The sequence below is a fragment of the Anguilla rostrata genome, chromosome 2, assembly GCF_018555375.3.
Source record: "Anguilla rostrata isolate EN2019 chromosome 2, ASM1855537v3, whole genome shotgun sequence".
NCBI classification, from domain to species: domain Eukaryota; kingdom Metazoa; phylum Chordata; class Actinopteri; order Anguilliformes; family Anguillidae; genus Anguilla; species Anguilla rostrata.
Genome location: NC_057934.1, coordinates 67,133,556 through 67,155,381, shown reverse-complemented (window position 1 = coordinate 67,155,381; position 21,826 = coordinate 67,133,556). Strand labels below are relative to the sequence as shown.

The 21,826-nt window shown below is 49.6% G+C and overlaps 1 protein-coding gene across 8 annotated transcripts in view; it reads right to left on the bottom strand.

The window, feature by feature from the left end:
- Positions 1–249: 249 nt before the first annotated feature.
- Positions 250–21,826, bottom strand: part of septin9b (septin 9b) — an 85,377-nt gene continuing 63,800 nt past the window's right edge. For all 8 annotated transcript variants that reach the window (XM_064324179.1, XM_064324182.1, XM_064324181.1 and 5 more), the window contains 9 exons: positions 20,531–20,719; positions 16,165–16,293; positions 15,378–15,459; positions 15,132–15,269; positions 8,992–9,109; positions 5,984–6,079; positions 5,761–5,857; positions 3,597–3,648; positions 250–2,982 (listed from right to left, as the gene is read on the bottom strand). In XM_064324179.1, the coding sequence (XP_064180249.1) occupies positions 2,850–2,982; positions 3,597–3,648; positions 5,761–5,857; positions 5,984–6,079; positions 8,992–9,109; positions 15,132–15,269; positions 15,378–15,459; positions 16,165–16,293; positions 20,531–20,719 (1,034 nt within the window). In that variant the 3' untranslated portion in view covers positions 250–2,849. The remainder of the gene's footprint in view (positions 2,983–3,596; positions 3,649–5,760; positions 5,858–5,983; positions 6,080–8,991; positions 9,110–15,131; positions 15,270–15,377; positions 15,460–16,164; positions 16,294–20,530; positions 20,720–21,826) is intronic.

Below are 21,826 nucleotides of genomic sequence, written 5' to 3'. Positions count from 1 at the left end.
TACCTTCCAAATATCATTAGTCAACTTCTGGAAGAAAAGCATTTGCATACAACACATTATATGTGCATTTCAGAATATATCAGCCGGGTTTGGGGATGTAAGCCTAATGCACTGCATTATCTGTTGAGGTACCTGACATCCAGGAATCTTCCTGAATCAGGTACGGCAGACAAGGACTTGGTAAGTTCACGAATCATGCACAAGACAGTTCAAGTCATTCTAAATATTTATATGACAGAATAAATAATAAACAGTTACAAATTGCCATCTTTATTTCTTTGAAATAGCATATCAAAGATAAATCTTAATATTTATACCAGTACAAAAAAAACGATTGACACAAGGAATATACAGCACAAAACACAAGAATAATCCTATTGCCATTTCATTTTATTTTTTATATTTCTGTTTAAAGACAAATGTAATTACTACTCTTCTCTGGCGTCCTGTTAAGCATCAATTTTTCATTCCCATGAATTTTATCCGGTGGTAAACCTCTTATCTGAAAGGGAGCCATTTCTCTCATAATCTTAGTTGACTGCAGTGCAACTCACAAAAAAAAAAAATCAGGAAACTAAGAATAGCGCAGGAGCACCCCGATTTGCCACGTGGGAAGCCAATCAGTTTCTCTGATCCTGTGTAAATGGACAAATTATTCGGGACCTTTATTAACCTGAGAGAACTAGCCCTGTTCATTTTGTCGGGCCTCCCCCTAAAAGGTAGGTGCCTGCCCAGCCCTCTGATCTCTCTCTCTCTCCCCTCTCACCCCCCCCCCCCAGGCTGTGCCACTGACACCCTTCGCTAGTTCTGCTCAACTCCCGCGCCCCCACATCACCCTTCCTCATGGGGGAGAGAGCAACTGAGCCTCAGCATCAGCAGGTCTGGCTTGCACCGTTAGCAGGAAGACAACACATCTGCCAAACATCTGTCCCTTTCAGACAGACCTCACCTTGTTAGGGGAGGGAGGGGAAATGGAGATTATGGTTTTTTTTTCAAGAGGGCGGTCCCGCATTTTGATTGGCTGGCTCCAGCTGCGCAAGTTTCAGCTTCGCCGGCGTTCGTCTGCGTTTTTTACGGCACCCGCCATCTCAGATGCCGCGCGTTAGGGGTTTTTTTAAAATCGCACCGCGTGCCTCACGTTCCAGTTCAATCAATGTGCTAGTGGACAGCTGCCAATAAATAAAGGAACAGGAACTAGGGAGGGCACAGAGACAATCACCCCAAGACAAAGACCACTACTCCCAGGGGGAAAAGGAACAATACTGCAGAACTGCGTGCTTTCCACAATACTTCACTTTGCCACGCGTTTAAAATTTAGCAAACTTGCGTACGTAAACTGCAGAACACCTGCAAGAAAAACACTTTCTGTCGTACAGTAGTCCGGGGGTGTCACCAACTACACTGAAAGAGTAGGTATAACATTTAATCTTTAATACACTTAAATATTAATTCTTTCTTTTAAATCACATCTCTATTTGTTTCTCTTTAGAACAGAAAGAACACGTATTATTTGGTTTACATAAGGCACAGAGAGCATAAGAAATTAACATTGTGTGCATTCCTTACACCCCCGCCCCCACCCTCCAATAAAAATAAACAACACAATAATAATTGTATAACAATGGCAACAACGCACTCTATAGATGGGATGAATGGCACAACGCAAAAAACAGCGAATAAAAGGGGTTATGGCATCGGCGGGCTTTCTGCAAAACATACAAACAAAAACCAGACAAAATACAGCCGGGTACTGACCGCCCCCCTCCACACCGCACGGGGCAGCGCAGAGGTCCCACTCCCTAGACCCCCCTTATACAGGAGAGCGACCCCCCAACCCCCAAATACCACCACATAACACACTACAGTACACAACACAACACGACGTAACCTGCGACAATTTTATTTCTTTATGCATTTTCTTCCTTTTTTTTTGTTTTTTACTTTCACTGTTTTTTGCCTGTACACGTGCTCTCTCTCTCTCTCTCTACCGTGTGCTGCTCTACTTCTGTGGCTGAAGCGGGACGAACCCCCCCCCCCCCACCCCACTTCCACAGCTTCAGATCACACACACCCCACGGGACGGGAGGGTCTGTCCACCACCTCCACAGCCAGACCTCCTTAACTTAAAAAAAAAATATCCAGTCGTCTTTTCCAACTTCTGACACCACGCGTTTAAGTTATGCTGTGCGGATAAGGAAGCGGGATTAAAAAAATATTACTATGAGTTTACGGGATTAGATAGTACAACAAAAAAAAGTATTTTATTGCAGCACATTTTAACAAAATCGATGCAGCCTTTGACAAATTGACTCAAAGTGGCACAGTGACCTAAATCCAGAGTCACGCCTCCTCCCCTTTCCCAGTCTTCAACCACCTGGCCCCGCCCTAACGCAGTTCCCCTGGAACCTTGGTACAGTCACAGTGACGCTGAAGAGCATTCAAGGGTAGACAATGAGACACTGGAATGGTAATGCGAGTATTACTCTAAACAACATGTAGCTATTAGATCAAAATGTTTTAACCCATCATGTAAATACAACTATTGCTGTTGGTGGCTCTATCCACAACCCAAAAAATGGATCACAGGTAGACTCCGGCACCTTCTTTACAGAGGAGGCGGAGCTGAGAAAGGCCGGTGGTGCCCATGTGACCCGAGCGCGCGGGTGGTCCCCTCTCGGTTCGGGGGTCCAGGATTTGGGGAGGCAGGAGGCAGGAAGGGGGGTGAGGGTCGCCAGAAGGTCAGGACAGAGAGAAGAGGGGGTGGTCATGGCAGGCAGGACTGGGCGGGGCGGGGGGGGCGGGCGAGGAGGTGGGAGGAGGGGGGGGGGGGGGTGACGGAGGCCGAATGTCTACAGCTCGTGGGAGGACACGTCGTGCTCGGACACGCCGTTGGCCTGCGCGTTGCTCTCGTTCAGCCTCCGCACCCGGTACACCTCGTAGTGGATGCTGCTGGTGATGTCCTTGATGTTCTGCATGTGGGTTCTGAGAGAGACAGGGACAGGAAGAAGAAGAGGAAACTCGTCAGGCTGTTAACACGCCACGCTACACATGCATGTACATACGCATGCACGCATACAAGCACGCACGGATGTGCGCACACACACACACACACACTTTCCAGCGTTCAAACTGGCATAGATAATTCTCCACACACTCAAAAAAAATGAATACCAGAAAGACTAAAGCTTAGGGGACCAGCGAAACTCTAAGAACTTTTGATGATCAACATCTGCTCAGGGCAGTAGGGATTGTAGACAATGTTTCCCGAACACAAAGAGCGGGAGCTCCTGGGGCGGCTGGCTTGACCATGCAGCTCCACTGCAGCTCACTTCATAAAGTTAATTTAAGCATCTGTGCGCATGAAAATTATAATTTTACCCTCACTTTGAATTTAATTTGCAATTATTTCATAATAAATTTTAAAGCCCCTCCCCCCTCCCGGGTAAGATGACCTCTTTCTTTCACTTCTAGTTAAAGCCCCGCCATATTTGTTTTGCAGGCAAACCCACGTCACAAAACCACACGCAACGTGATCCAACACCACAGATGACGAACAGAGAGTAGAAGAAAACCATATTATATTATATATAGCTCACCTAATAAGCAGGTCCCGCAGATAAGAAAACTCACAGTGCGCAATGTTCTCCACTGAAACGACACAATTTAAAAACGTTTTAGCAAATATTGGCAGCAGTTCTCCGTGTGAGCAATTTTTGCATTTTTAAAAATAAAATGTTACAGATACACATAATCATACTCATTGATGCCAATAGCAGTTCATCCTCCAGCTTGGTGGAAAAGAAAATTAAGACCGTGAACACCTGAACGTGCTGTTGATAGAAAATTCTAGTTAAATTCTGCTCATGTTTTAAGAAGATAAATATGTTCCTACTGGATATTTAACCAGACACACCTTTGAACGAAAGCAAATCTGAAGTATTCCACTAGAGGGCAGTAATACAATGTAGTACCACAGAGCAGAGGACACAATGTCATGTGATAAAAGCAGTAAGATCTGCTCCCTTCATCCATCATAACGGATGAATTCTTCCCAAGATAAATTAGTATGCGAGATAAGGCAAATTCTTCATTTCGACTGTGTGGAAGTCCCACAGTGTGGAAACTCCATGAATTTGAGATCACTGTGTGTGTGTGCCATTGCCGAATACAGCACACCAAAAAAATAAATAAAATAAAAATCTGTTGTTGTCACTGAAAGCGTTTGAATTGCCCCTGAAGCTGGAATGAATGCTCATTGAGTGCATTTGGTAGGACAGCTGAGCCGGAGGAGAGCACCCAGGCCAGATTTATATATTGATTTATTTTATTTTTTAAAATGTTTTTATTTTGCCATGTGCCGCTGCCGTTCACTCTCTCGCACATGCTGCTCTTGCTCTCTCTCTCTCTCCGTTATCAACCTCCTATTTTTGTCTCAGGGTTTCTCCACTGCTGGGCTGCGGCAGGTCCGAGTCTCAAAATGGCCGACGAGGCAAGGACTCTGAACTCTCATCAATGTGACCAAGTGTTAACGAAGATCAGGTCACAAAGTCTCAACATATAGTGCACAATCACAGCTCAACAGAGGGTGCATGTTCTCTGACAGTATTTAAGCTTAATTGATGACAATAATAACTGAGCATTGGTAAGGGATCGGCAACCACAGCAAAATGTTTCACCGTAACCAATATTAATTCACACAGGGAAAAAAAAAAAGTTAACAATATTGCCACAGGAATAAAAATACACGAGGAACCTGGCTAGAAAGCGCGACTGAACTGCTAAATACAACTGGGATGGGAGCGTTGGTCAGTACTGCAACGTGAATCCGTACAGACCAGCACTGCAACGTGGGTCAGAGCAGCTCAGAGAGACATTGTAGGTCAGTTCTGCAGTGCGGATCCATGTAAATCAGTATAATAGTGTAGACCAGCGTAGATCAGTACTATAGTGTAGACCAGTGCGGCACCACAGACCAGTATTTCACACTATGACAATAAGCCAATTGACCACGGTGTCTGTTCTTCTGTAGAGAGTGTCATATTAAATGAGGAAGAACTTCCCCCCCATAGTGATTTGTTCAGCCATTGTTGACATGATTAAGCTTTGGTCCAGAACACAAAACGCTTTATGACACGGCCAAATCATGCGTACTTCACAGTTTGTCACTGGCGGTGAGCCCACACGCTGTACACTAAATCACGATGATCTCAAGCTATAAATATGGACGTACTGCCGGTCCATGAAATCACACAGGAGACCTTTAAATCAACCTTTGAGTGTGACTCGGTGCAAGGCTGTCTAATCACAATAGCAGCATCTCAGTGTGAAATATTTTCCATTGTTTAGACAGCCAAAGCAATAATGGAGAAAGCAGGAGGGGAGGACATTACTTTCTGTTTTCCCCACTGCAGAGAACCTTAACCTGCATTAACCTTTTATGGTACCACACTATAGAGAACATTAACCTTATATGGTACCCAACTATACAGGACATTAACCTTATATGGTACCCAACTGTACAGGACATTAACCTTCTATGGTATCCAACTGTACAGGACATTAACCTTCTATGGTACCCAACTATAGAGGACATTAGCCTTCTATGACACCACACAATAGAGGACATTGACCTTCTATTGGGCCACACTATAGAGGACAATATCTTTCTATGGTGCCACGCTATAGAGAACATAAACTTTCTATGTTCCGTACTAGAGGACAATATCCTTCTATGGCACCCGACTTTACAGAGGAAATTACCTTCTATGGTGCCCCACTTTGTTTTCCTCCCCAGAAGCCTTCTCCCGTTGACCTGGTACTCCTGGTCACTCCCAACCACAGCGAAGGGGATCATCTCCTAAGGGACGAGCACAACATGGACGCTGACTTCACACGTCTCAACACTGTCACTGTCACGTCTCACACTGTCACGGGGGAGCGTTCGTTGGGGCTGCGGTGGGCGGGAGCCCCTCTGCACACTCACTCTGATCTTCTCATTGATCGTCCTGTCCTCTGCGTCCTCGTCAAACTCCTTCTGCGGGTAAACGTCGATCCCATTGGTCCGCAACTCCTCCCTGATCTGCAGGTACACAAACGAACACAAAAAAAAACTGTCGGTACACAGTATGGGCTATTGGTGCACAGACCCGGTGGCCATAAAACGCCTGTCCTGTCCTTAAATGACCATTATAACCAAGATGAACATCTAGGGAGTATTCTAGTATGTTAAGGGCATACCACACTAAAAAGTGTATAATATCAGGGGGTAAGAGCATACCACACTAAAAAGCGTATACTATCAGGGGGTAAGGGCATACCACACTAAAAAGCGTATAATATCAGGGGGTAAAATACGACCTAAACATAATGATCAGATTGGTATGGGCATGACTGCACTCTGGAATTAGGATGCAACTGCATGCAGGGTTCTCCACAATGGCCTACCCAGCACTGACAGCAATCTAGTATCCACGCCGCGGAGAGCGAGGAACTCAGGGGACAGGAAGAGAGATGAATAGGGAGGGAAGGCACCACCAACAATAAAAAAGGGATTAATCAGGGGTAAGAGCATACCACACCACACTAAAAAGCATATAATATCAGGGGTAAGGGCATACCACACTAAAAAGCGTACTATAATATCAGGGGGTAAGAGCATACCACACCAAAAAGCGTATAATATCAGGGGGTAAGGGCATACCACACTAAAAAGCGTACTATAATATCAGGGGGTAAGAGCATACCACACCACACTAAAAAGCGTATAATATCAGGGGGTAAGGGCATACCACACTAAAAAGCGTATAATATCAGGGGGTAAGAGCACACCACACTAAAAAGCGTATAATATCAGGGGGTAAGAGCATACCACACTAAAAAGCGTATACTATCAGGGGGTAAGGGCATACCACACTAAAAAGCGTATAATATCAGGGGGTAAAATAAGGACCTAAAATAATGACTAAGCAACTTGGTATGTGGGCCAACATGAGCTGCACCTCTGGAATTAGGAATGCAAGCCTGCATGCAGGACGTTCCTCCCAACAATGGCCTGACCCAGGGCACTGACGCAGACGCCTAGTCATCCCACACGCCCTGCCGGAGAGCGCAGGAACTCAGGGGGAGGAGGAGGAGGAGGAGGAGGAAGAGGAGGAGGAGAACGCGACCAGCCCAGTACAATAACACAGGAGGTCCCGGCAGGAAGGTGGGGAAACTGCGCTGGGCGGGGTACCCGAGGATTAAGGGGTGACCCCACACGGGGGTGAAGGCGAAGGCTCGAGACGTTCAAGTCATCGGCAGACACACGAATGGGATAGCACACACAGACCCTGTCCTGCCCTGAGCTGAGGGCAATCCCAACAGCCTCCCCTCCTGTAGTCTCTCACACAGTCGCAGAGGAGAAATCATCTGAGCCAGAACACTGAATTTAAACACTGAATTTAAAGGGGAAAGTTATGTAAAGAAATATATTTTTTAAAAACCCCTCTGTCTGAAGCAACTTTTCAAGGGCACCTGGAGCCTAACTGGAGACCCTAAATTGCCCGTAGGTATGAGTGTGTGAGTGAACGGTGTGTGTGCCCTGCCCTCGCCACCTGTCCAGGGTGCATTCCTGCCTCTCGCCCCAATGAGCTCCAGCACCCCCCCTCGCGACCCTGACCAGGAAGAGCGGTTAGAGATAATGGATGGATGGAAGAGCAAAAATTATATACAAAGGTTAATCAGAAAAGCAGGTCGTGATCACAAGACAGGCAACCCTTAAACTGGAAAGCGAAAGAGAGCTTATTGTACAGCCTCTCATTGGCAGACAGGCAAATGCATGCTCACCACATAAGGGAAGTGATGTCATCAAGATGCGCCATTGTCACATCAGGAGCCAGAAAGGCATGAAGCACAGCTGCGCTGACACAGATACAAAGAGCCTTTTTTTCTTGTCCTGCGTGTAGGCAATCCCAGGGCCGAACACTGCCCCAAACCCAGCCAATCAAAACAACCCATTACAAAGTCCAAAGCCTCCACCTCAATTGGACAATTTTCTTGTTTGTCCTCAGTGGCCTGGAACAAACTGAATAGCGGGCAGAATGCCCCAGCATGCATCCTGCTCTCATTGAGCCATAAAGACGGACGCCAGAGCGAGGTGGAAGTGCGCATCCCCTGTCCCCGTCCTCATCTCCTCTTAAGGCTGACAGCCATCCAAGAGAAACACGAGGAAGCACTGGAGAGCCTCCCGTCACGGAAAAACAGGAAGTGAGCGGCACCCTCTTCCTTCTTCCCGCTCTCCACCCACACAGAGGGGCCCCCTGGGAGTGACGGAGCTCTCCGCCCTGCATTTTACCATCCTGGGGGGGGGTTCCCTCAGGACACTTGGTTGCACGCCTGCCCCCACCACCCCCAACCCCACCCCGACCCCCCCCCGTCGAGAGAGGGAGGACCGCGGCATATGCCCACGGTGGAGAGCGAGCCGGCTGATTACACGCGGCTCATCTGGCCCGGATAAACCCGCCGTCAGAAGGTTAGAGGAGCCCCCCCGCCCCAGACGACGCTCCGCCCTCAGCTGGGGAATTAAATCCGGGCCCCCGGCTACGCCACTTAGCCCCAGAGCGGGGCCCGATGCTCCAGAGGGCTCTACAGGCCATCCTGCCTGCTTCCCCCCCTCCCCTCCCCTCCCCATCGGCCTTTGATTTCTACACTTTTTTGGCAGCCCCTGCGGTACATACCGGCGCGTTCCTACGCCTCCTTCCAGATCTGTAGTATGACGCGCGCCCTGTGGAGAGGCTGCCAACTGCGCTCTGGAAGAACCCGCACAGGGCCAGAGGCGTACCTCTCTAATGGGGGGGGGGGTTGGGGGGTGCCCTATGAGAGGCAGCCAACTCTGAACCCCACAGGCATACCTCTCTAATAGGGGGGGGGGTTGCCCTATGAAGAGGCTGCCAACTCTGAACCCACACAGGCATACCTCTCTAATGGGGGGGGTGGGGCGGGGGGGGTTTATACCTTCTTTTTGAAGAAGTCCCTCTCCTCCAGAGTTAAAGTGTCTGCCTTGGCGATGACGGGGACGATGTTGACCACTTTACTGAGACGCCGCATGAACTCCACATCCAGGGGCCTCAGGCTGAAAGAGAGGGGGGGGGGGAGGAGGGGGAATTCAGTGAGAAACACAGCGGAGGAGGAGGGCCTCAAAATCTCGGTGCCTCACCATGAAAAATGCAGCCCCAGCGCACGCCAAGCTTGTCAGGACAGAGAGGAGGCAATTCATTTAATTTCATTGGTTCTGTTTATCACCAGGATACAGGATGAAAAACAACAAAATCGATCTCATGAACACGGCATGAGAACTGTACTCCTTTCCCCCCTTTTGAGTCTTTGGCCGTAGATCACAAGACAATCCAGCAGGGGGCGACAGAACTACACTTACTGATTTACCGATGAGACAGACCAGGGCCGGGGAGTTCCACCCAGAATATCTACTGCAGCCAGCATCTCACCTGTCCTCCTGTGCGCAAGTCCTACACCACAGTGGTGTCTGTGGCTAAGCCGCAGTTAAATTAGACACGCATCTGCTAGTGCATGCTGCTTCCGACAGCACGTACAAAACTTAAGACAGAGGCCCAGTACCTCAATTTGAAAACTGACATTAAGCGAAACAAACAGGAAGTTATCAATACGTTTTTTTTAAATATCATGCAAAAACTAAGTACAAATGCCTTCAACACACCCACTCAGCTCAGCTTTTAAAAAGCAGCCAACATACTGTCCCGCATCCTCAATCAAAGCTACTAGAAATGCTAACGTAGCCTGAGGCGATGAGCAATGATTTCTGCATTACGTTCAGCTGAGTATCATGGCATGGGAAGCCTGTCCCAGGGAAAGCCAAAAATTCGCTTCCTTAGGCCTTCAGAACTGGAAGCAAATCTGAGCCCTATAAACAGACTGTGGGACTTTGATGTCCTGGGCTTTATCAACACTGCTTGTGAGAGAAAACGGACTTTTTTTGGTTCTCTTAAAACATCATACATTATGTTTGAGTCTCCACAAAGAATAAACAGTGTACTGCGTCTGAGTCACCAGTAAAGGACACAGTGACAAACATATATGAGTCCCCACAAATAATACACAGTGTGTATTTCTGCATCGGAACCATTTGTGGAGGTCGTTTGTGAAGAGGGTCACTTCTGTTTTCTGCAGCTGATTACGGTGATTTTTTTTTCCAGGATGAAGCGTACTGTTGGCAGAGCCTCTGGTTAATATAAATTTTTTTTCTTCCCAACCAATTAGTCTTGTGAAGGTTCAGCGTCAGAGTTCAAAGATCTGTAAGCAGCTGCAGAGAGGCAGACATCTGCAGGGCTGGATGAACATGAAAGGCTAATCTATCTTTATAGGGGAGACTCACAATCCCACGCTCACATATCACACCCCCAAGAAACCACAAATGTGTCCATCACGTCGCAGGTCTGCAGGAGTGTCACATGGTACAGGCCCTAGACCAGAAGTAGAGCATCTTGTCCTCAGGTGTGAAACCATGACACATGCTCGCATGCACATAAACGTGCACACACACACACACACACACACACACACATATATATACACGTGCAAACACACACACAGACACAGACACACACACATCACGCACACACATATATACACGTGCAAACACACACACACATCACGCACACACATATATTCACGTGCAAACACACACATACACACACACACACACATCACGCACACACATATATATACACACGTGCACACACACACACACACCAGGCACACACACTCACACAGACACATCACGCACACACGCACACTTGCACACACACATACACACACACACAGACACATCACACACACACACACACATCACGCACACACATATATACACGTGCAAACACACACACACACACCACGCACACACATATATACACACACACAGACACACATCACGCACACACATATATACACACGCGCACACACACACACCAGGCACACACACACTCACACAGACACATCACGCACACACGCACACACACACACACACACACACACAGACACATCACGCACACACACACACACACGCGTACCCATTCCCGGACACACAAGTAAAGAGCTCCTCGTCCGGAAGAGCAGTCTAGCCTCGCTCTGCCGGAAGCTAATCTGCGGTCTCGTTTGAATGAAAACAGGAAGAAGAAAAGCTGAAGCGCAAAGGAAGCAGCGACCACAAGCTGCAAACGGCCTCTATTGGGCGCTCCGGCTCTCTCTGTCTGAAACCGCCTGCTCTCACTGGCGGTCCCGCGCCACTTTCTGGCACGGAGGCCCGAAGCCTGGTCTCAGGGAACCGCCGATAGAGGATCTGGGAAAAAAAACGAAAAAAAAACCCCCAAGGGGGGAAGCGTGCCGTCATCTCCTCAATTAACGCCGGCTCCGTTCCGCTTTGTGAACTACACAGCCCAGAAAACCACAGGAGCCAATTTTATCTTTCATACTAGGGATCGTAGTGCATTCTGCTGTGGATCCTGATAAAAAAAAACAACAAAAAAAAAAAAACAAGGTGGTGCAAACCCTGTTATGCGCCATCTCAACGCGATCCGTGAGGTCACGTGATCCAGCCCGCCGCCGGCACTACCGAATTCGCACTTACGGCACGATCATCGTATTCCTTATAATTCTGTCATTACGCTCCCGTGGCACGGAGACAAGCAGCAATAAAACATGGACCTGGCGGCGTATCCAAGTAATCGGTTACAGACGCCGGCCAGCGCGCTCACCAGAACAGACACGACTGGAAAGCAGTGCGGAGGAGCCCTTCTCTTTCGAAACGTGGGCCAGAGCCTCTGCAAGAGAACAGGCTCGCTCTCCGGCCCAACGCATTCCCATCTGCTCTCCTCTCATCTCCGCGCCAAGCTCCCGTCCCAGTTGCATTTAGCAGTTCGGCAGCAGCCTGCGACCGGGTCCCCACAAGTCCGGGGTCCCCACAAGACCGGGGTCCCCACAAGTCTAGGGTCCCTACAAGTCCAGGGTCCCCACAAGACTAGGGTCCCCACAAGACTAGGGCCCCACAAGTCCGGGGTCCCCACAAGACCGGGGTCCCCACAAGACCGGGGTCCCCACAAGACCGGGGTCCCCACAAGACCGGGGTCCCCACAAGACCGGGGTCCCCACAAGTCAAGGGTACTGTGAAACCCCAACACTAGCAAAGGGCTTCTCTGATGTGCGCTCCTGAAATCTCTGGGTGGCAGTTAGGATAGAAGCCTCCAACGTCCCGTTTTACCGCTTCCTCTCCCAAACAGACGGCCCCTGGGGAAGCAGGTGCCGCAGGTTTCCTGGCAGGGGCTGCTACGTGGGGGGCGGGGGGTTTGGGGCGTGGAGGGGGGGCTGAAGAAGACCTTAATTTTTTTGGACTTCTCAAAACAGGCCCAGGCTCGTGCTGAACGACGCACAGGAACCCACAAGACCGTCCCAGCAGCTGACAGACCGCCAGCTGAACGCTGCCCTGGGGCAGCTGCTTTGAGGATGGAGGGAGAGAGGGAGAGGAGGGAGGGAGGGAGGAGATGAAGGAGTGTGCCTGACAACAAGCTCTCGCACTGGGGGGCTCACTCACACAAGCAGATAACTGTTCCAGAAACGCTGGTGAGGGGGTGTGGGGGAGGGAGGGGGGGGCGGGCAGCTGAGACTAAAGCTGTGGAGATTGTGAGCCGTGATGTGCTAATATGGGGAGGGGGTCTATGGGGTCATGCTAACTCTGTCAGGAAGTTATTACTGCACGTATGCAGTCGGGGAAAGTTCGCAACAACACTGCACAACTACAGTACAGCGCGATATATATGATAAAGGTTACAAAAAAAAAAAAAAACAAGTGATACGTGTTCAGGCAGAAGAAAACGCACTAAATAACAAGCGAAAGAGGGAAGGTATGCACATAATTTAACATTATATGCCTCTATATTACAAATGCACACAGGAAAAAACTAAATTTTAGTTTACACAGGGGGAAAAAAGCTTCCTGAACAAGTCTGTCACCATGGTAACTGACTTCATGGAAATTTCATGGAAAGTTTCAATGATTTAAAAACAAGACCAGGTCAAAACCTAGTATATGGCTGGACCTAACACACTTCATCCGGCCGACCAATGGTGAAACTTCACAACTCGGCCGACCAATGGTGTAACTTCATCACTCACTCACGTTTGCAGGGCTGGCCCCGCTGTTGCGGTTCAGCCAAAAAAAAACAAAAAAACAAAACAAAAAACTGTGATACAAGAAAATATCCTTAACTGGGACACGGCCTGCTCCTGACCCCCTGCAGCGCCCCTCAGCCTCTGTGCGAGATTGTGGGTAGACAAGAGTTAAAGAAAGGAAACATGGCAGAATACCCCAAAATCAAATCCAGATGTCTTAAGAGACAGAAGAGAGGGAGAGAGAGAGACTTGCAGACACAAAGAAAAGGCAAAAGATTTTCAGGGCTGAATGGACCTGTGCCACGTTTCCAGTCACGGAAAAACTATTGTTGCTGGACGGGAGGAGAGCGGGAGAGGAACTGCAGTCTGGGTTAGCAAACAGTTCCCCATCTGGGTTCCTCACACAGTCCGCACACAAAGAAAGTCACAAAGAAAATCTCCGCTCCACGGCCCCGTCCATTCAGCCGGTCAGCAGCGGATTTGATAAGACCGACAAGTCCAGCAGACCCACCGCGCTTCCATTTTTCATTAAGCAGTGGGGTTTTCTTTTTTCATATTGCGTGCAGAAGCACCAGTGTTTGTCTAAGAGGCCCACATATTCACACACTGACCAACATGCACAGCTCAGCACTGGGGGAAAAAAACACACACACACTCACTCGAAACCACCAAGCTATTAAAAGCACAGAACAAATACAAGCATAAAAAAGTCAGACACATTTTTGACAGTTTAGACAACTGACTGTTGAACCCTGGTTGTGTATATCAGTGTATTAGACGGATCACCATAGAGGGCAATCATTTTATTCAGCTCTCTACTCTACGCCCAGACAAGAGCCAAACGCCACAGAGCCACTTGGCATCAGTGACTCTGTGCCGCAGATATCTGGCCATGCTGCTCAGTAAACACAAAATTATTTATCGCTGGAGTTTCCTGGTAAGGACAGGGCACACCGCGCACTTGTGAAAGAGGACAAGCCCAGCCCCTGGCATGCCCTTCCCACACAGAGAAATAATGGAAAGAAAGGAGCCGTTGTGGAACCCGATTCCCCAAATATGATTCCAGTCTCAAAGGACAGGATCAGTTTCACTTGTCGGACTTTTAAAGAAAGGGCAGGAAATGGTTCATGGCGAAGAGCAGGCCAAGGGAGGGGTTTTTGTGCACGTGGGCATTTGTGATGGTGACACTGGAGCTGGTCTTGTAACTAAAAGGTTGCAGGTTCAATTCCTGGGTAGGACACTGTCGTTGTCCCATTGAGCAAGATACTAAACCTGCATTGCTCCAGCATATATCCAGCTGTAATGTGCCTTGCAATGTAAATTCTATATACAAATTTGTGTAAGTCGTTCTGGATAAGAGCGTCAGCTAAATGCCTGTAATGTAACAATGTACTGATGGAAGGTGGGGTGGCATTAGATGCCCTTGCCCTCAGTGTAGGAGGGCACCAATCACACGACAGCGCCGACTAGCTGCTCCCGTCCCACAGAAAGCCTAGAGGTCAGCTTATCAGGCCACGCCCCCTCTGGAGATATGACTGATGCGTGACCGCGTCCTTGCCCCCGGAAACATTCACCCTCAGCACGCGGGTTAGCGGAGCGTACACAGCTACAGTAGCACACAGCAGCAGCGGCACTCCCATCAAACTGCCACTAATATGCAGAAAATATACCTGCCAGGAAGTGCATATCTACACATACTCAACTGTAAGAATATTTGTGAGGGCGTGTGTGTGTGTATGTATTTGTATGTGTGTTTATGCGTGCTTGCGTGCGTGTGTGTATTTGTATGTGCTTGTGTGTTTATGTGTGCTTGTGTGTGTGTGCTGTGTGTGTAGTACAGCAATGTGCAGCATACTGTACTGTAGGTCAGGCGGCACACTGTACTGTAGGTCAGGCGGCACACTGTACTGCAGGTCAGGCGGCACACTGTACTGCAGGTCAGGCGGCACACTGACCTGTGGCCGGTAGGGGGGATGAAGTATATACAGCAGTGCACACGCGAGTCTGGGATCCTCTTCTTCCTGTTGATGTTGATCTCCTCCTGCAGGTACTGCTCATACTGGTCATTGATGAACTTCATAATGGGCTGCCAGCTTTTGGACAGGAAAAACAGAGAAAACAGAGAGAGAGTGAGTTAGTGAGGGTATAACACGATGCTTTGCGATTCTGTTCTCCACAAGCCAGTCAGAATCAGCACTTACCAGTCTTCGTTGTTGATCTGATCCCCAAAACCTGGAGTGTCGATTACCGTCAATTTCATCCTCACGCCCTTCTCCTCAATGTCTGAGTGGGAACAGTGGTGGGGAGGGGGGGGGAGGGGTATGGGACAAAGGAAGTCATTAATCTGCATACATGTGACTTCAATATGTTGAATTTCATAAAACTATGGGCCAGCTACACCACGCCATTGACACGACTCAAAAAACATCTCCGCAAATGGACTCCACTCATGCAGTATTTTCATTTATGTCATTTTCCACCAAAGTGCTGGCGTGTCTGTGATGCGAACTGCGTCTAAACCAAACACAGAGCCACAGCTTAATTCTCTTCAATTTTCCACCAGTGTCCCAGGATATGTCCTTCTGATGAAGGTGAACAAAAGCTGACATTCATCATGTGAACGAGCAGGATGAACTATGGATACTTTACCGTAGTTTCTGCATAGACGCAAAATGACCACGGGTCAAATAGAAAAGCCAGCCAAGACAGCTCCGAACAATGTGTGCAAGGACCACGTCAGATTAGCAGCTCCAAATGTATGCTTTAGTGCTTACATTGCTTTTGCTATGCTAACCACCAAAACGTACACGCTAAATGCAATCATCAAAGCTATGGGCATTCGGTGCTTTTGAAATTAATGTGCCGTGCCCAAAAACATCATATCCGGGCAGTTCCTGGTAAACGCGCGCTGTCACGCGCATGTGATGCGAACGGCTGACGTGATTGGCTGACGTGAGTGAGTCATCAGCGAGCTCCTGTTCGGCTCACCGTGACTGATGGACTTGATCTCGATGGTCTGGGGGATCCGCTCCTCCTCCGGGGTCAGCACGGACTTCCGGCTCACCTTGGACTTGAAGAGGGTGTTCATGAGGGTGGACTTCCCCAAGCCACTCTGTCCTGCACAGAGACCAAGGGACGGGGAGGGAGGGGAGGAGAGGGAGGAGAGAGACAGAGAGAGAGAGAGACATAGAGAGAGAGAGAGGGGGGGTGAGAGAGAGACAGAGACAGAGAGAGAGAGAGAGAGGAGAGAGACATAGAGAGAGAGGAAGGGAGGGGGAGAGAGAGAGACATAGAGAGAGAGGAAGGGAGGGGGAGAGAGAGAGGGAGGGAGGGGGGGAGAGAGAGAGAGAGAGAGAGCAGCGACTGGGTCAGCTGACTTCCCACACATCACACATCACAAGGCACATCTAAACTTAACTCCCCTTCTCCAAGGCCGTCAAGGAAAGAAATCGAATTCTTTTTCCCCCATCAGCCTGTGTCTCAGGTCTCCACGTTGTGTCCCTGTCTGCTTCCATAATTGCCTATTCTTGTTCCCGTCTCCCACTCCCACTGGTGGGGTGCCTGACCCGAGCCCAGAGACACCCCCACAACCTGCCGCCTGTCCTGCCAACCCCTGTCCCAGCTGGACACCCCACCGCAGGACTGCCCCGTCCAGCTGTCCGCACACACAGCCAGCGTGGCTTGATTGACACAGGTTTGAAAAAACCACCTACTTCGGTTTGGCTGTTACGTGCATGAGCTTGCTGGTGTACGATTGGCTCCCCCTGATGAGTCCGGTTCCTATACGCTACTTGTCTGCCAAGGGATTTTTTGCCATTGAAACATTTGCACTAGGGTTTGCTTTCGTGTAGTTTTTGGCCAAGACATAATACACTATAAAGCGTATTGGGAGGGGAAAGGTTTTCTAAAATGTACAATAAACGTATGACGCATTTTACATTCTACATGATTCGATTTGAGCCTCGGTTACGCCCGTCCTCCCTCATGAGCGATTGGTCATTACCGTACGTCACTGACTGTACACGTCGCACCGAGGACCGAAGCAGATGGCCGGCCTTCACTTGCTGAATGCGAGCAGGCTAAAGGAGAGGGCGACAGGTCAGCCCTGCCAGTGGCAGAGCCAGAGGGAAAACGGACTTTCTGCACAATGAAGGATAGAACACAAGGCCCGGTGTCCCGGAGAGGAGAGGAGTGGAGAGCTACGGTCCACATCAACATCCATCAGCAGCACGCAGCGACGGGGCCAGCTGGAGACAGGCCAGGGCAGTCAGCTCCCTCGCTTCCTCCCTTCTCCCTGCTCTCTCTCTCCCTCCCTCCCTCCTTCACTCTTCCTCACTCTCTCCCGCACTCCCTCCCTCCCTCCTCCCTCCCTCTCTCCCTCCCTCACTACCTCCCTCCCTGCTCTCACCCTCTCTTTCCCTCCTGCTCTCCTTCACTCCCACTCCCCCTCCCTCCCTCCTCACTGCTCCCGCCCTCACTCTCCCTCACTTTCTCCCTCACTCACTCACTCCACACCTCTCTCCCTCACTCACTCCCTCCCTCTCTCCTTCCCTCACTCACTCCCTCCCTCTCTCCCTTACTCCTTCCCTCACTCACTCCCTCCCTCTCTCCCTTACTCCTTCCCTCACTCACTCCCTCCCTCTCTCTCTCACTCCCTCCTTCCCTCGCTCGCTCTCATCCTGGGGACCTTGAAGCCTGCTCTGTAACAATGCCTGATGCACAAGTGCACTAATGCCCAAAAACACATACATATGAGAGCATGGGCAGTATCACCATCTATACAGTCCTATTGTTGAGGAAAACTGCATATATATATTTGCACGAAACATGTATATTCATACGTATATTTTAGCAAAATGTGCACAGGTTGTGCACACATTCCTGTCAGTCTCTGTGGAGAACATCAAGGGAAGAGCTGTGGTTCCTCATAAAATAATGCAAAACCATTATCTTTGTAGTAGTACAGGTTCAGCAGGCTGAGTTAATGATTTCCCGATCCAGATTCTATTTGGCCAACAAAAACCCTTGAGCTTTCTTGCTAACGCTGCAGTTGCTAGGCAGGTACTGCGCACATCGACGGCTGAGGTAATGCAGCTCAAAAGAAGATAAACAGTGTGAAAGGGATGTTTGATCCAGTTCTCTTTTTGAACCGTCTAATAAAGGTGATGTTTGAAGAGGTGTGTTTGCGAGGAGAGAGGTCCCTTTCAGCCGGAGCGGGGAAGGGCAGCTCCCAAACGCTAACCGTCTGCAGATTTAAGTTCAGTGGATCTGAAACAGCAGCAAGTCAGGCCCCTGCAGACTGCTGGAATTCATACATCGTCGAGCCATTATGGGACCGTGAAATATAGCGCAAGGAGGGCGGGCCTCTTTTTAGGAAAGCACTTCCTCCACATGTTGAACTGCTGAAGAGGGGAAATCATGGCAAGTGGTGGAGGGGGGTGGGGGGTGGGGGGCATGGGAGGTCAGGGCAGAACGACAGCCTGGATAACCGGCAACGACAGCAACCCTGCGCCCCCCCGCCGGCGATGACCCGGGGGGGGTCACGCTGTCCAAGGGCTCAAAGTCAGCCTGGGAAACGAAGGGCTCTAGAGGCCTTGAAATACTTTGGTCGGTATTAGTCAGCTGCCACGCCGTCCATGATTCAGCTTCTTTCTCAGCTTCCCTAAGAGCAGAGAGCTGCTGCGCACACGACGAGATTAGCACGCCGATGTCTCACTCTGCACCGCAGGCCCTGCGCCGTCTCCTCCAGATCAATCAAGTGTGGTTTGAGCCACAATGGCCGCCGGATGCTCGAATGCGTAAACAGCCAGCCCCTTCCGTGCAAGCGCCTGCTCACCACCGTTTGCGCGCGGTTGAGCCATGATGGAAACAGACCCACACCCACACACACACACGATCCTTTCAGATTTCTCAACACACTCGCTGGCTGCGTTCCACCCTCTGCAGTCATGTGTTGCACACACTGTATCCCCGAGAATGTGAACGGAGCGTTAAGACTTGGCATTAGCTGCGCATAGCACAAAGAGCGACAGCAGAACCACACTCTGTAAGCCTGACCTAAATCTTTGTGCAGGCCTAACTTACCTTTAGAAAAAACTAAAATTAAGACGGATAACGATGCAATGCACGCAATGAAATGCATTCTCGACCTGATGCATTGATTGTATCGAACTAGCCTGGAAGTCAAAGTTTCCACCCTACAGTCCTCATGCAGACCAGGTCAGTGTGGGAAAATATCCATTATCTCAGTCCAAACCTCAAAGGCTCAATGGGATGTCTTCAATGGCGAACGCAAACAAAAACTCTATTCAAGTGAAAGGACCAGTAAAAACCCCACACAGTGTAGAACAGGAAATGCTACACAGAAAGCAGCCACTTGAGGGTTTTTTAAAAATTTATTTAAAACAGCCCAAATGGTTTAGGTGGAGCCTGGCAGGAAGTGTCCCATCCTCAGATCAGTGAAGAAGAGAAGAGGAATGAGCTCCAGAGTGGCCTGGGGCTTGGTACTCGACCTTGAGATATTGGTCTGCTCCGTTTAACTATATTTCACAGATTAGCTGCTGTTTTGGGGGAAACTTCTTCAGTCCAGGACGTCTGAACTCTAAGAGTCCGTACGACACCAAAAACAGCCACTCAAATCATAACACAAGCATTTTTTCCAGGGCCAAGACTACAGTGAGAACTGAAACTAGTCTTTGTCCCACGTTCCAAAACGATCACTTCCTGGGCCGCGCGGTGCCTGCTCATACCTCACCCTGCTTTCGCTTCTTTTTTTGGGGTTTGTGCTTTCGGCGCCCACAGGGCATGATGGGGTTTCGCTGGGCTTCACCGAGAGATGAGCCCCCCCTGTCGGGAGGAGGCGCAGTAAAGCCTGTGTTTTACTGCGCGATGCTCTGTGCTGCAGCACTGTGAGGGCTCACCGACTCACAGCGGCGGCTTGTAATTGGCTGCTCTCAACCACCGCCTGTGAGCGTCGGCCTGCGAAAGTGATGAGGTCATCATTCTGCAGTTAGGAGGCTCCGCCCCCCCTCCAACGGGCACCCGTGTCAGGAGCTGCTCTTTCTACCACTGGTCCCCCTCCGCTTTCTAATCCCCTAGAGCAGTGTTTCTCAACCCTGGTCCTGGGGACCCACTGCCCTGCATGTTTTAGATGTCTCCCTGCTCCAGCACACCTGATTCAAATGAACGGGTCGTTATCAGGCTTCTGTAGAGCTTGACGACGACCCGTTCATTGGAATCAGGTGTGTTGGAGCAGGGAGACATCTAAAACATGCAGGGAAGTGGGTCCCCAGGACCGGGGTTGAGAAACACTGCCCTAGAGTAATGCAGGTTTTTTTTTTGTTCAGGCACTCACCCACTACCATGATGTTGAGCTCGAACCCTTGCTTCATGGCCTTCCGCCTCATCTGCTCCAGGATGGCGTCGATGCCCACGTAGCTGAAGTCAGCGCCGAGCTTGTCGCTGCGCACGGGGGGCTGGGGGCCCAGGGAAGGCTTGGCGGGCTCAGACATGGTGCTGGTGTAGCTGGGAATGACCTCTGACCCTGCCAGTACAGAAGGAAGGGGGGGAAGAGAAAGAGAGAGGGAGAGAGAGAGAAGCGACTGGGTCAGCTGACTTCCCACACAAACACATCAGAAGGCGCATCTAAACTCAACTCCCCTTCTCCAAGGCCATCAAGGAGTGAGAGAATCAAAAACATTCAAAGAGCACGAAGCAGAGAGATAAAATGAGGACAGCTCTAATTTCTGGCTCACGCTTCTGCTAGGCATGCATCAGGCAGGAAATGCATCCATCTGCACTTCACACATTTATGAGCTGACATTCATTCCCCCGAGTTTACATTCTATAAAACGTGCACGTACAGGTACACACTCAGGATCTGGCACGAAATAATGTAGTTGTAATGCAAAAAAACTGAAAGGCGAAATAAACTCTCGACAGCACAGAGTGTTTCATCAGAGTGCTTGCTACACAGGAGGCAACCACCGCAAACACCTCAAGAAGTTCCTACAGCATGTCTACAGGCTACAAACTTAAATAAGATAACCTAAGAAAAAAAACTGAGCAGTGACCACTCAGTGTTACTATGGAGATGACCACCAGAGATAACAGGATGGGTCTCTGTTGAGAATTTTACTTTTGATGTCCACGCTCACATACAGTACATGTGCAATTACCAGCTCAATAACACACAAAATAAAATGTCAGTCTTTAGAAGCTCCCACCCCCAACTCATCAGAAAGGAGAGTAAGGCACATCCCCTTAAAAGTCCTGCATCTCGGTCAAACAGGTGAGCGTGTGAAATACCAGCGCTCCTGAAACCAGACCCAGCACCCTCACAGTGCTGAGCAGAGGAGCCAGAGATCTGGCGGTACCCCTAGGGTTAAAAAAAGGCAAACGGCCAACAACGACTTTACAGCCCGTCCTATTACACCACTCGTAAGAGACCGTAACCACTTCCCCTTTCAAATCACCCCCCCCAAATATCTCCAGCAAGTCCACATCCGAGCAGAGCACGGGCTGGTCGAGCTCTTGCCCAGCTCCTGAACGCGTCAAAGTTAGCCGAACGGGTTTTCAGAGCGCGCCGCGGGGGAACGCCGCTCTTCCCTCTCCATCGTCGGGGAGGAGAGACCCGAGCGCGGAGAGCCAA